Genomic DNA, 15,667 nt, shown 5'->3' with positions numbered 1-15,667 from the left:
TGCTGTGAATTAGCATCAGCTTCGCTTCCTAGTAGTAAGCATGCATAAGGTCGTCCTGATATTCCTGATAATCAGTTTAATGGGGTGATGGTTCTTATTTGAAGATTGAATATTACTATTTATTTTGAAAAGCATAAATTTTCCCTAGAAATTTGCCAGCTCTTCTTAGCCCCACTTGATACTTGCCTCTGCCTTTTTATGCAGAATGTTAATAAACAATGGTTTACAGTTGCTTTAGCAATGCCTGATGCTTCCTTAAATCTTTGCCACATCTTTTGATTAGGCTGGTGTATTTGGCACACTGAATGGCATTCATCATTCACGTAAGTTTAAAACACAGCCCTGGGCTTGGACGTCTGTGCGCTATTAAGCTCTAATCAAGCCACAGTACATTTCTCTTTTGGCCAAATGTCATGCAAATGTTTCTCTTTTAACTTACACACATCAGCAAACACCTCTAAGATTTCTTCTTCATCAAGTATTTCAGGGCCTGGAATCTGTGACTAAAATACATTTAATAACAACAGCTTTATGAAAAGTTTACCTTGACTTACAGCCCTAAAAATTAAAGTGTGGGGCAGCTTACAGAGTCAAACAGGGTGATTTTTTTATTTTTATTTTAGCTAGAACACCCCTAAACTCATTCAAATTGTAGTTATAAACCCCTATTTTCCCCCAAGCATTTGGTACCCTTCAGTTTCTTAGATACTCCCCATAAAAATTGTTTCAATAATAATGTGTAGCATAAACAGAACAATTAAGTACAGGTAATTCTACAGTTTTCTAATTCTATAAGGTAGGCTCGGAGGGTTTAAATTCACAAGCACAGGAGTGCTTGATTCCAACACCCTCCTCTTTTGATTTCCTGCCTGTTCAACACCAGGGTTCAACATCATGAGTGCAGAGCGGGTGCTGTACTGCAGGCATGTGCCCCAATGTGTTGGATGGTGCGAGGCAGGGCTGGTGGGGTCAGGGCCCTGTTGTCGTCCTCACGCGACTGTCAGTTGCACCAGGAGGAATGCCCAAACAGGGCTCTTGCGAAATGCTTTCCTAAACACTCTGCTTTGATCTAGCACATCTGCTAAAGTTAGCTTTTAAATTCCATGCTAAATTTGGGCCCGAGAAGTAGTGGAATGTTGACAACTGCACTGGCATCTTCACATTCAGTCTGGGCAAACAAAGAAGTCACTGTATAGATTTAATCCCCCTTCCCCATTTTGGGGGTGGGGATGGGGTTAAACAGACCCTAAACACAGATCCATAAAAATCTAGCAACAGCCAGCCAATGTCTGTCTGCCTTTCTTCCTTTTTTCAGTTTAGTGCTAGCAAACCGGAGACAAAGCATGTATTCTGTTACCCACTCCACAACCTGGCAAGTCTTCAATGCCTCTTCTTTGAGAATATTCATAACGAGACTTTTTGTCACATTCTTCAGGCTAGATTTGGTTGGCTCAGCCAGGTTCTTAGAAAGCAGACTATGAAGAAAGGAGGTTTACTAAAAAGAAAGGAGGCAAAGGTTAGGAAGGAAAAGGTGCCTGCTAGAGAGATAGGGCTATCAGGTATTTCAGGACCAGGGCATTCTTCATTGAAACACACCCTTGCTGTAAAAATATATTTAAAAAATAAAAAATTGTCCAGTAGCACCTTAGAGACCAACTAAGTTTGTTCTTGGTACAGTGGTACCTTGGGTTAAGAACTTAATTCGTTCTGGAGTCCTGTTCTTAACCTGAAACTGTTCTTAACCTGAAGCACCACTTTAGCTAATGGGGCCTCATGCTGCCTCTGCACCGCCGCTGCGCGATTTCTATTCTCATCCTGAAGCAAAGTTCTTAACCCGAGGTAATATTTCTGGGTTAGCAGAGCCTGTAACCTGAAGCATATGTAACCCGAGGTAGCACTGTATAAGCTTTCGTGTGCATGCACACTTCTTCAGATACCCTTGCTGTAAGTAAGGATAGGGAAATCAATTTGATTCCATGTGCATTAGGAGTCAAATCTATCAAATTTGTGCTTTCCAAAACAATGGCGGGGTTGATGTTGCCATCATTCATGTCGCATTTGCAGACATCTTTGTAGAGCAGAGTTGGTCTGCCAATGGGCCTGGTGCCTGAAGCCAGCTCCCCACAGAGCACATCCTTGGGGATCCCGCCATCTTCCATTCTGTGGACATGACCAAGTCAGTGTTGACATCACTGAAGCACGAGTGAGAACATGAGTTCAAGCAAGAGTGCCCGATAGTTTAATAAAAAGCTAGATTTTTGTGCTACAATTGGAACCTGCTGGCTTTTGTTTAAATATGAAGTTTTTATCAATATCACACTCAAGACACAAGAAAATATTCTGAGGTAATTTTATTTTTGTTGTCATTGTTTTAGATAAAAATATTACAGTATACAAGATAAAATTATTAAAGGTAAAAATACATTATTTGATTTTTTTTTCTCTCTCTAAACAGTTATGCCTACAGTAAACACATTTTTTATTTTTTTTATTTTTTTAAACAAATATAGCTATTAATCTATTAGGCTATCTGTGTTCTCATCTGGCACTTAAAAACAGGTCACAGGTCACCTTCAGGTTCTGCTTATTATTAATCATTATTATTAGCTGAAATCTAATGTAATTGTATAGGTGCATCTTGTAAACAAATAGTACAGCTTTCTGGTACCATATAGTAGCAAGGTGTGCTTTGACCAGCTGAAATCATATTTCTGCCATCAAAGAAACAAGCAGCTGAGTTACCAGTTCCAAGAATGTAGTTGAATTAATACTTACTTCCACTTGGAAAAGTGCAGTATGAAGATGCCACTACTGAGGACTGTAAACATTTAACTTTGAAAAAAACAAACCACCTTTTGAACTGAATAAATTGCAGCAAACTGCTTTGCTAAGAAATTTCACATTTTGTTGGAATGTCCGATGGGGATCATGATGCGATCAGAGGTGCTGCTGATTTATGATTCTTTGACGGCAATTTTCACAAGCTCACATTTATTCTATGGCTTTCTATTCAAGACTCGCTCAGTAGTAGGCATGTTGATTTTGAAGCTGGTCTCGCTAAGTTTCATAGAGTTCACTTCCAAGTACATGTGTATGGGTTACACTCACCATGTTCCTTTCACAGACTGAATAACTTAGGCCAGAGGCCCTCCAGAAGATTTGAATTACAACACCCATCTTCCCTGGCCACCGGCCATGCTAACTGGGATGAATGGGAGCTATTATTTATTAATTTGCAGTCCAAAGCTTCTGGAAGGCACCACATTAACTATTGCTGACTGAAACCACTTTTGATATATACACCTCAGAGTGCTGGACTAGGATCTGGGAGGCGAGGATTCAAATCCTCACTCAGCCATGAAGCCCATTGGGTGAGTTTTGGCCAGTTACTTTCTCTCAGCCTAAACCACTTCACTGGGTTGTTGTGAGGATAAAATGGAATGAAGGATGCCACCTTGACCTCTTTTGGGGAAAGGTGGGATATAATAATAAACACCCCAATCTTTGCCTCCGGCAGCAAAATGTCTTGGGCCAGTGGCCCTGTGCATGGCCAATCAAAACTCCACACCATGATAGACACATGACTTTGTTATGTAAGCCAAAGCATTTCCCTATGTCCCCGGTGCCTCTCTTCCAATACAACTTGCTACTCTGGGCCAGGTGGCAGTACAAACAAGAAGCCCTTTGTTTCCTTCTATAGTTGTACCACTGTTGATACAGCCTACAGAAACTGGGTGAAATGAAGATACGGAGCTCTTTCTCTTGTGCTGCCATGTCCTTTAGTCTCAGCAAGCTCACTGGCTGAGGGGAAATTCTTTCACTGATGCTGCTGCCCTCCAGTTTCACCCAGAAAGGCGAAAGGAAGGAAGCAGGAACAAAACCCACTGCTTCCCCACTGCCCTTTATCAGCTGGGGTAGAAACCTCACAGCATCCCAACGAGGGAAAAGCAGGTAGGGCCCCAGGTGAGGACTGTTTGAATGGCCAGGGAGTGGACGTGAGGGAAGCCTTGCTGCTCCATTGGCTCCACCACCTGGCCTAGCCCGTGTCTTAGCCTGCATCCCCATTTGCCAATCTGGGATGCAGGCTAGGATCTGGCTTCTGATAGGGGGCACGTGTGCCCACCCCCTATCTGGATGGTGCTCCGATGCTGCGATTCCCTCATTGGGGCCTTGGAGGAGCCTCTGCCATCCCGCAATGCCGCCGTACCTGAAAGGGGGAGCGGACACATTGCAAAAATGGTTTCTCAGTTGATTGGGCTACGGTACCTAAAGAGAAAAAAGTGCCTTTTGGCACAATTGAAAGAGTTGACTAGAAACAGATAAGCAAAGAGGCATGTTCAGAACCATCCCTTTCCTGCCTGCATGGATGGATATATGCCCCTAAGTATAGAACGTCAATGGCAATTCTGCATGCCTGTACAACTGAAGAACAACAGTGTATGGGTGCTAAGGCTATGCTACTCACCTGGCCTCTGTCTGGCTGAGCTGCTGCAGTGTCCCAGGAGATGGGGAAGGGTACAGTGGTGGCAAAGTCGCTGTGGTGCAAACACACTGGCAGGATTGGACCCACTGGTGCATTTACACAGCCTTACTGCCTCGCCCCACTCCATCTCTGTATGGTGTAGCAGCTCAGCCAGCCAGAGATCAGGTAGGAGGCAGAGCTACATTACTAGGCTGCAATGGAAGGGTAATGTCTAGGTAGTACTGGCAGGCATTGGATGTATTGCACCTTCCCCCCCTGCTCTTATTCACACCCTATCCCATGTCGTTTTGTACCATTTTCCCTCTTAAACCCAGGCTTCAACTTGAACTAACGCCTGCTGGGGAGAGAAAAACAAATGGCGCAGAGGCGAATTGGTGGGTGCAGAAAAGCTACAGACTTACCTTCCCGCACCACAGTCATGTTATCTCAGCAAATAAGGAGTTTTGGAACCTGTGTCTGCCAAGATAACATGCAGCTCTGCCCTGGGGTGAGATTTGAACTTGAGGACTTTGCAGTCCAGTAGGGACACTCATGTAAAATATCTCAGTTTTGTCAAACACCTTTTTTTGGCACCTTCTTTCGCTCTTCTTTCCTCCTGATGCATCCGATCCCCATTCAACGTATGCTGACACATCGCAATGGAGGACCTGGCTTGTTTCCGGTTTTCAAAAGTTGCTTTGGGTATCTAGAACAACCAAGCTTATCTTCTCAAGTTTATGCATCTATATCTGATGTCAAAAGGCTTGATTTTATACGAAAAGGTCACCTTTATATCATAAAGGAATTAATTGATCATTGGCTTCACCCAATAAACCAAACGAATGCACAGTCCCCATAAAACAATTGATAATCTGCAAAAGATACAGTTTTCGATGCTCCTCTCTTGCACAGTTTTTGCTCCTTTAGAATGCTGGTTGAAATAAAAAAAAAGTTTTTTTTTCATTTGTCTGCCCTCAAATGTCCTTATTTAAACTCTTTCCAAACTTGTCGCTTAGCTGCTGTATTAGACTTGCCAACTCTCCTGTTGCTTGTGACTTTTCTTCGAGAAGCTCATAGCGGAGACTTGAAATGTCTTGCTTAATCTCCTTAAGTTCTCCTAAAAACAACAACAAGGTGGGGAAAAGAGTTATTATTAACCAGACTGGATAACGATAACAACCGGCAATTACATTATTCTTCCTCTCTCTTGTAAATTCTGCTTTTGTACAGAAGTTTTGTGCCACTGATCTTCCCTCTCTCCCTGTGAGTGGAAAATCTGTAGTCATGGAATAGATGAACACATCTAATGCTGCATGCAAGGATCCAACTGGGTTGAGACCCTGTGAGTACCCTATGACGACTGCTTCAAAAGGGTAGGTGAAGTGTTTGACCACAATGAACTTTATTCCAACTATTGTTAAGCATGTATTGTCAAATCCATAGATTTCTCAGAGGTGCTGAATTTTAGGAAACAGCAGCACTTGCATATGAAGTTGAGGGATGTCATTCTTGTTGGGAATCCTGTGTGCTGGGCCCAGAATCCTTCAGATTTCCTAATATCTGTCTCTACTTATCACAACTGAGTATTATCATGCACTGGAAACAAATTAGCTTTGGCATCTACAACAAAGCAGCACAAGCCTGTTGCTATTTCCAGCAGAAAAAGAAGAACTACAAGACAGTAATCTTGTACTTAGGAGACCTCGGAGATGTCAGGAATTTCAGACAACATATTTCCCCCTTGCACCATATTTCTGCCTTTGTGCATATGAAAGAAGCTGCCTCAGAAAGTGATTCATGCAAGGTTCAACTGGGAAGTGAATGTGTTGCTACAAAAGCTGTTAAAAACATTACGTGATTCAGACAAGGTTCACAACAATAATGGTAAGTTTAAAAGAACTTGCCTTCATTAACTTCATCATTCTCTCGATCCACCTGAGCCTTTAGGACATACCGTTTAATAAGTCTCTTCATTATTTTCTGAAAATTCAATTAAAAAGTTTAGTGGATTGTTGTTATTTGACCACATCCGTACAATACATAGTAGCATTGATTTCAGTGGGTTGGATCCAATGGTGGTTTTCTACTGATGAAAATTTATTTGATTCAGTGGAGTTTCTGTGAGTAGAAAGGGAGGAGGTAATTTTCATCAATTCCCCTTTCCGTCTCCAATCTCCTGCATTCCTCCCTCTACTCCAGGGGATTGTGTGCCCTCTGAAGCATCATGGGAGGTAGCACAGGAGACTGTAGGAGAAATGGGGAAATTTGCTAAAATCTGTAGGACAAACGAGGAAGAGAAGGTGGAAGGTCTCCACTGCATCAAAGAGCCTTCAGTCAGTGGAGGGACACAACTGGATGCTAGCCAGGAAGTATAGGCAAACTAACTCTTTTGTTGAATTGTGGTCTAGAAGTTTGAGCTTCATTTTTTTTAAAAAAAAATGTAATATATATTCACTTGCTATGAGGTGTTCCCATTATAAAATGTGAAAGATGAACAGCAGTATGTGCAAATTAAGAGTGGTGCTTTGCTACTTTTCTGGATTGGCACAGTTGCTGCCACCTCCTTGGTTGCTTCTATATAGGGATGTCAATATCTTTTGCCACCCAAAAAGATGTGGGGAGGGCTGTAGCTCAGTGGTAGAAAAGATGCTTTATATGTAAAACATGTCAACATGAATCCACCAGCATCTTTTGGTAGAGATGTGAAAGGCTCCTTTCTGAAGGGATTCTGCCAGTTAGTATATCGAGTTAGATTCACTTTGTATAAGCAGTTTCCTATGTTCATATTTTGCTTTAGATTTGGCTAACTGTTTATGTTTATCCAATCTGGGTGTCAGAATGGCTTTGCTTTCCATTTTAAAGTTCGGAATAGAGTAGTTGCTTTGGAAGACGATAATCAGGCATCGGCACAACGTGACCAGAAGAAGACAGAATCGTTAGCTAATATGCCCTAATGACACTGGGACTGTTATCTGAGCATCCGTAGAGGTGGCAGGAACTATGCCATTCCGCACAACATATAATCAGCATTTACATTCCTTAAATAAATAAATGCTTTCATGGTATTACCACCGAAGCCAATGGGATTATGTCAGAGTAAGTAATTTAAGAACTGTGTCTATTGCATCCACGAAGGTCCCACTTAAGAATTGTAATCTTCACATTTCTAACACTAGAGTAAATTCCTGACAAATTATCAGCTAAAGAAAAAGCAGGGAGCCAATAATTTGTGTGTGATTTGCCATAGACACTGGGTAGATTCAAATGAAGGAATGGGAATCAATTTCCTTGGCAAAAGACACTACACACAACTGTATCAGGGAGATACTGTTGCCTTCCATGAAATCCTAATTTTGCAATCTCTTCATTCAAGTATTAAAACCTGCAAAGAGAAAACAGGAAGTAGCACCACATGGCTGAGAGAAGCATTAGACATGGGCAAGAATGGCTTTACGGAAAATGTGAGAGAAGCATATATTATTTAACATTTGAAAAAAAAAGTCTTTCCACTTTCAAAGACAACAGAAAGACAAATTAACAACAACCATATGCAGTGGTACCTCTGGTTCTGAACGCTTCTGGTTACGAACGTTTCAGGTTACGAGCTCCGCTAACCCAGAAGTAGCTGCTCCTGGTTGCAAACTTTGCCCTAGGATGCGAACGGAAATTGTGTGCCAAAGGTGCGCGCGCAGCGGGAGGCCCCATTAGCGAAAGAGTGCCTCAGGATAAGAACGGTTTCAGCTTAAGAACAGGCCTCCAGAACGAATTAAGTTCGTAACCAGAAGTACCACTGTATTAAAATAAAATGTTATTCAGAAGCAATAAATGGCATAGCTTGTAATAACAGCAAAACAATCTCATGCATGTCTGCTAAGAGGTAGGCCCCACTGAGTCCAATCTGGGTACTGGGATTAAAGCCTGAAAGAGCACAATGATAACTATTCCAAACTAGAATATGCTTGCAATCTATAATACCATTAACAGTTCAGTTGTGTACATGTCTACTCAGAAGCTCCATTGACTTCAATGGGATTATCTTCCAAGTGACTGTATGTTACTATACCCTTGTAAAGGAGTAGGGGAGGCAACAAATTGTAGGATTACAATCATAATCAAAAGGAGTTGGTCCAATTTTAAAAGGAATATTTTGTAGAGAAATGATATTAATATACCTGTCCCATGCTATAAGTTTTAGTTGAGCACTTTCCTTCTCCTTTGACAGCTAGTCATTTAATTGATTAAATTTAAATCCATATACTATACATCACTCAGAAAATATCATTCAGAAAGCTGCTTCATGATTTCCCCCTTTTCCTTTTCTCTTGAGAAGGTACTTCAAAACCAAATAGTTTCAAAATGTAAAGTGTTCTCTTTACTTTCAAGTCTAGCCACTAAACCTTGCCCTCAGTTTAAAATATTCAACCTAATTATAGGGTTGCGGCCCCAGAAATTAGGTACCTTCATTTTCTTAATGCTCAGGATATGTGGGGCTTTGACAAGCTAAGTCATAGTAACAGTTCTCCTACCCCTCCAATGCTACCTAAAATTCTCTCCCTCCTCCTTCCAAACTGTAAGTTTGGCTATGTCCATAAGTGCCATAAGCGTATGGAATCAATCACCTTATGGACTGGCAACACTATTTTGAAGTTTTGTGTCTGGTATAATAGGATGCCACACCTAAATCTCAACTTATTTACTAGGGTTATTGGCACAATTTTGGAGAAAGCAGCCTGCATTTCTTTTAAGATATGGGCATGGTCCATCTAAAGCTAAGCTTTTCTAGGTCCCAATTCTTTTAATAGGGGACTAAGGTCCAAGTGCAACTTCCCTCCCTGGAATCAGTGGGAAATGACTGATTAATTAAGAATTTGATTTCTTGACCCTTCTCCTCCAAGCATCTCCACTTTCATCCCATAATCCAAGATTTGCTACCCCAAATATTTGGGGTAACTCATCTTCAGTGTTACAGATTATTTACTTTGTTCATAACTGCCTGGTGCAATGTGGGGGCTTCATCTCCAGCAGGCTGAAAGCTGATTGCACCCATTCATTGATTGCATTGTCTTGTGAACAACCCTGAGATCTTTTTGTGATGGGTGGCCTATAAATCTAATAAAATAAAATAAAAGGTATCTTGTAAAGGGTCCCTGTGACTTCCTCAATTTGCAAGTTTCTTGTACCACACAGCTGTGACATAATTCCTATGAGCGTCTCTGAATTATGGGAAATGAACAAAAATGAAAACGTATTAATGCCAAAATCTCAACAGTGATTTGGGGAGAAATCGATGAAGATTGTCACCTCCAGGAATATCCATCCCTTCCTGCCAGAGGCAAATACTTCAGAACAACAATCTACAATTCACCTTGTTCTCCAGCTATTTCTTTGCCTAACGTTTCCGATGAAATATAAGTCTTGTGTTTCAAAACAACTACCCCAATCTAACAAAGGCAATCCCCACATCGAGGTATTTCTGGATACCCCTGATACCCTAAAAGTATTCTGCTGTGTTTGCATGCATAGTGTTCCAGCTTCAAACACAGAAACACAGTTCAGAGAGTGCCATTCATTTCTTGGGAGTTTAAAGACAGATTATTAGTAGTCCCCTCTCCCCATCTATTGACAGGTAGCCATCACTGTCAACATGTGATTGCCCACTATAGCTTGGATACTAAGGTAAGTCAACCTAAGGAATTTCATAGGAGGAGTGTTGCCTGTCTTCTGCCTATACTATTCTTACTATTCCTGCTCATTTATATTATGTGTGAACCAACAATGATTTGGCATTACAGTGCAATTGTTTCAACATATGTTCTTCTTTGAAGGTAAGAAAAAACATGAACTACCAGGAAACCTATTCGAAAAAACAAACCTGTCCTTGTTCAGCCAAAGAAATATAGAGACAAAATACTTGGAACCAATAAAAAGAGTGAAACCTGTATATACCATGCATATACAGTTTGCATAATAAATGGAGATATATTATGCAATGTGGCAATGTAGAAGAGAGACAGGGTTACGGTACTTCTGGAAGAATACATGAGGTACAATACACATACTATGTGCTGGAGATGACCATGATGGTAGAATCCATTGGGAAGAAGAGTTGCCACCTGAGAAAACATAAATTGAGGAACAAGTTTTGGGAAAGTGGGGAAATAACTGAATCCCAAAGGAAATACTACTTTTTAAGGAGGAGGCTAAGAAGTGGGGTGTGGGGCAGGAAAACAAGGAATCAGCATGCAGAAATGCCACCATCTCCTTGTCATTCACAACAACCTAACACACCTTTTACCACAATATTTGCAACATTCCCCAATAAGAGTTGAATGCCTGGAATTTCATTTACTATGTATTTAATCATGCAGTTGATATTGAGATCATACTGTGCCCACTGAAGTAACACTTTAAAGAAATAAATATTGACTATTATAAATAAAACCATGTTTGGCTTTCCTTCCATGTGTTCAGCAGTATTTGTAATTCTGACACAACAAATTATTGTAGGCTTTGATCAGTTAAGTTACTTTCTCTTTCTTGGGTTATCAACATGCATAGTCACACGTACAGCACCCTTGTTTTCATGGGTAATCCTCAAACTTCTAGATGTTTTACATATTGACATGCAGTCTTTAACTGAAATTGTAATCAGTGGCATCTTTATAGTTGATTAAAAAAAGTTCATCAATTAATTTAACTGTTAAAATTAGACCTAATAAATATTGCCAAATGTGTCTAGCAGAAGAGGACAATCTCTTTCAGCCCAATAGCTGGATTTGTACCTGAGGGCAAAAAAGAGGGGTGCTGGAGGCAAAGTGGGGGGAGGAGGGGTCTATAGACTATTATCTCAAAGCAGATGACCGTTATCTATTAGGCAGGTTTGTTTTCCTTTGGAAGTGAGGGCACCAGTATTTTTGTAGTATTTCTTCTATATAAGTGGAGACAAAGAGATGCTATTCCAGATGTGATCCCAGAGGATGGTCCTGAATGTTCAAAGTCCCAAGTGCCAATGGTTTTCCCTTAGTTGGGATGCAGAGAATACTTCCTCCAAGCTCTCATTCAAAAGTGCAAAGAGATTCCCAAAGCTAATTAGTTCCCTTTGATCAGAAATAAACGGAATGATCACCCAGCAGTCCATAGGAGCCTGTTGTGTTTATGCATTTATTTATTTATTCTCCTCCTCCTCTATAGCACAGCTGCTCTTGTGAAACTCCTTTTCAACAGGGTTCACCTGGAAAAACTGCTCCAAAATGGAATCTTTATAACTCATGGATAAACTAAGAGGATTTGACATGTGAAAAAGAGTGCAAGGAAGGAAAACTAAAGTCATAGACTGAGAGCAATGAATGATGCAGCTATTTGCTCAAGATTTTTAAGCATAACCCTATTCTGGGACAGAATTTGCTGTTCTTTAAGGTTTAAGCAAATCCCTACAGGGACCTGTCTGTTCTAGGAAAGAGAGGAAATTGGAGAACATGGGGGAAAGGCAGACTATATGTGGCTTTTTCTCATGTTTTGTTGTATTGTCCATATTTCATACTGGCTCCGATACATACCCACAGGGGGGAAAAACATATTACTTCAATATTTCACATTAAACAGCTTGAAATATTAAAACATCAAACACCAAAGTAACTTATGGATATATAGATACACACACTAGCATGTGGGTTATTATCAAGAGATCATTCGAGTGCAACCACATTCTGAGGTCCTCTTATTACTGTTCCCACCTTGGTATCACAGCGCCTGTATTTCTGTACTTTCATTAACTTCCACATGGCAGAGATGCATCACTTTTAAAAGCTAACTAGACAGAACCGAGCAGGGAGTCATATTAGTAATTACATTACACTATCCCGTTGTAGCTGAAAATAATTACTGGCCAGACAACAGAATTGATCGTTGCTGCTTGTTCTCTCTTTTGTCTAAGTATGCTTGTCCAGTGTGTTTTGCTTCCTATTATTATTACTTTGTTATTCTTCCTCTGGGCAGAATCTTGACATTTTAAATAATGTATCTTTTGGAACCGAGCCTGGTGAGAGCATTATAAAAAGCAAAGAAAAAATGTTATTGCAGCTGTCTCTTTTCAGGGATAATAATAATAATAATAATAATAATAATAATAATAATAATAATGCCTCTGGCTTCAGTACTCTTAGGTGGGTCTTCACCTACCATGTACTATAATTACTCCCTTTTGAAAAGAATAATTTATACTTCACAATTACTCTGAGGTTAACATCATTCATGCAGAAGGTGTCATGGCTTTTTTAGTTTGGGCTGACTTCATTGTTTTAAACCTTTTGCAGGGGGGGGGGGTGTTTCAAATCAGATACACTTAGCATGGAGATTGAACTCAAGAGAACAAGGGAGGGTGACTGGTCCCCCCCCCAAAAAAAGTGTGTTTGAACTTTGTTCTTTTAGCAGAGGATATGGTCGAAAAACATTCAACATCTGTTTGTGAATGTAAGGATAGTGTGTATCCTGATACAATTTGTGGGTCACCATTCTAGGTTTGACCCTAAACTATGAAAGGCAGCTGTTGGATGAACTGCCTATTATGTACAATTACTGCATGTCTATCTGCTTCCTGAAAGCATTTGCTATTTTGCTTCTCTTAAATATCTGGTACCACTTAGCTCATCTTCACATATTCTTTGTTTTGCCCAGAAGTACACTGAGCTGGCAAAGCTTACAAGTGCAACATCAGTCTGTTGCTTCACATGTTTGTAGGTACAAGGGGGTTGGACTGGGATTGTCCCCTCCCTACCTCACATAAGGCAATGGGTTTAGGACAATGGCAGGGAGAATTGATGGATGGAAGAGAGTCCTTAACCCTTTCTGCTCTCACCAATTATCACATGTATATTCTGCTCCTTGCCAACAATTTTAAATATGTTTGGAAGGACAGATGGCAAGAAAAAAAAAGTTGTAAGGGGCCATTGCAGAGGGGTGTTGTTTTTTTTTTTTTTGGGGGGGGGGGAGATTCTTCCTAGGGAAGATAGGTCTCCCAATGCTTGCTGGTCATGATGGTTATATAAAAGCTCCAGGTTCAGTGACATTATACCACTGAAGGCTTGGGGAGCAACAGAAGGTAGGGTGACTACCTTCATATCTTGTTTATGGGCTTCCCACTGGGACCTGTGGCTGCTGGACTAGGTGGACTTTTGATCCATCCAGCAATAGTGCATGGGATGTGTGTGTAGGCCAACTCAGATTTCCAGCAATCTTGGCATCACCTTGACTCACCTTGCCCTGAGCTACTGAGCAGCAGTAGTACGCCTGTATGGAGGGCAGCACTGCCGCTCCAAGCATTCCCCCTTCAGTGATGTTCCTGGATCCATCAATGCTCTATCTTTTGCACAAAGCAATTAAACTAGAACTTTCTCCCACATTCACTTCCCTTAAATCTGTCCCATACGGTCTCTGTTTTTCAAGGTGCTGTTTTCCAACTCCATTTTTTTCTGCTTGCAGTGATGTTCCCAACCTGATCTTGTGAAACTTCATCCTTGGACCTGATTTAGTGAAGATTCCAGTTGCCAAATATCCACTCCTGACTGCTGGGCACATGGCCTGCCATCCTGGTTTGGCCCACAAGCAAGTCAGTTCTATCTTTCTCAAGCTTTACCCTCATAACTCAAAATTCTGGCTTGGCTTTTAGGAGCTTTCCTTGAAAAATACATTCATTATCTGTTCAAGACCATCTGGAACCAGAATGGTAAATGACTTAATAGCTGGCATTGGTAGAAAGCCATGCATCACTTTCCACTATGATTGACCAAAGCCTCATGCAGATGAGTAAATTATAAGGCTAGAAGTGAAAGACCCACAAGAGCCTTGATGCAGAGGTCCCTTTAGTCCAGCATCCTTGTATTTCAAATATTAACCAGACAGACACACCTGGGAAGCTTCTTATATTCTGCCTTTGATCACATAGAGGTTCCATTTTGCTATTGCACCAAATAATCAATGATACCCCCATGAATTTGTCTAATCCTTTAAAAAGCAATCTTAAACTAGAAGCAAGACTAGCATCAGCAGGGTCTAAAAATGGTTTGTGACATCTATTTTTCTTCCCCTCACTTTCTTTTCTAGGGTGGCAGGACAGCGGTGCTCAGAAGTAAAGCACCAAGCACAGATGCAGCTACCTGCCATTCTCATTTCCCCAGGATGCATTTGGTCCCACTCAACTCCAGTAGTTAATTGCACTGTAAGGGCAATTCTATCTGAAGGAAAGGAGCAATTCCAACCAGGCATTACTAGAGACCCCCTAGCAGAATGCTGCAGAGGAACACTGCTGCATCCTAACTCATTACCTGCAGCATGAATCAGGGGTTAGGATTGCTCTGGTAAACTTCTGCAAATCTTGCAACAAAAGCAGTTTATTTTGCAACGGGTCTAGACTGTTATTCTATCATTTCCATCCTGATTATTATTTTGCAACACTGAACTTCAGTTAATACACCAGGGGCTACAAGCAGATCAGAACAAATCCAAAACATTTAACGTTATATAAAGAACAAAACAGTGATGTGAATGAGAGCTTGCGGAAGTGATTCTCTTATTATTATCAAAAGAGATATGTAGATTGCTTCTTCTGTGCAATTTCCAAAATAAAACACTGCAATCCTTTCTTACATTGTTTTAAAGTATTATGTAACTAATATACCTGAGGTGTGTTTTGAATGATACTGTGCAACCTAACATTTAAAGGTTTTGTTTGATTTGCTGTATCGTGGGAATTAAACAGAGCTACATGAGCTTGATATTAAATGAATGGTCACCTCTAGATCCTCAGTCATGCATCAATATATGATCCATTAGATTGGGATGACTGAGGATGTCATATCTGCTGCTAGTACTTGTACAACATAAAGTATAATATAGTCTGCATTGCCTTGGAATGGTCTTTAAGATGACTTTTGTGCTTTTTTATGAATGAAGGTCATCTACAAATTACTAAGGTTGAGATCTTAGGCATAGTTACTAGGAAGGAAGGGTATGTTAAAGCTTAAAGAGTAACACATTTAGTTACAAGGAGGTAGCCATGTTGGTCTGCCATAGCCAACACAAAGTGAAAAGAAATCCTTTGAGTAGCACCCTAAAGGTAAAGGTAAAGGGACCCCTGACCATTAGGTCCAGTCATGACCGACTCTGGGCTTGCGGCGCTCATCTCGCTTTATTGGCCGAAAGAGCCGGTGT

General features: G+C 40.8%; 1 protein-coding gene across 2 annotated transcripts in view; it reads right to left on the bottom strand.

Moving 5' to 3' along the window:
- Positions 1–2,448: 2,448 nt before the first annotated feature.
- Positions 2,449–15,667, bottom strand: part of TRPC7 (transient receptor potential cation channel subfamily C member 7) — a 105,810-nt gene continuing 92,591 nt past the window's right edge. For both annotated transcript variants that reach the window (XM_083428809.1, XM_083428810.1), the window contains 3 exons: positions 10,522–10,575; positions 6,367–6,442; positions 2,449–5,579 (listed from right to left, as the gene is read on the bottom strand). In XM_083428809.1, the coding sequence (XP_083284935.1) occupies positions 5,437–5,579; positions 6,367–6,442; positions 10,522–10,575 (273 nt within the window). In that variant the 3' untranslated portion in view covers positions 2,449–5,436. The remainder of the gene's footprint in view (positions 5,580–6,366; positions 6,443–10,521; positions 10,576–15,667) is intronic.

This window comes from Podarcis tiliguerta, assembly GCF_965153285.1.
Source record: "Podarcis tiliguerta genome assembly, chromosome: 2".
In the NCBI taxonomy this organism is placed as follows: domain Eukaryota; kingdom Metazoa; phylum Chordata; class Lepidosauria; order Squamata; family Lacertidae; genus Podarcis; species Podarcis tiliguerta.
Note: the sequence above shows the minus strand (reverse complement) of the source record. Positions and strands in the feature narration are given on the sequence as shown.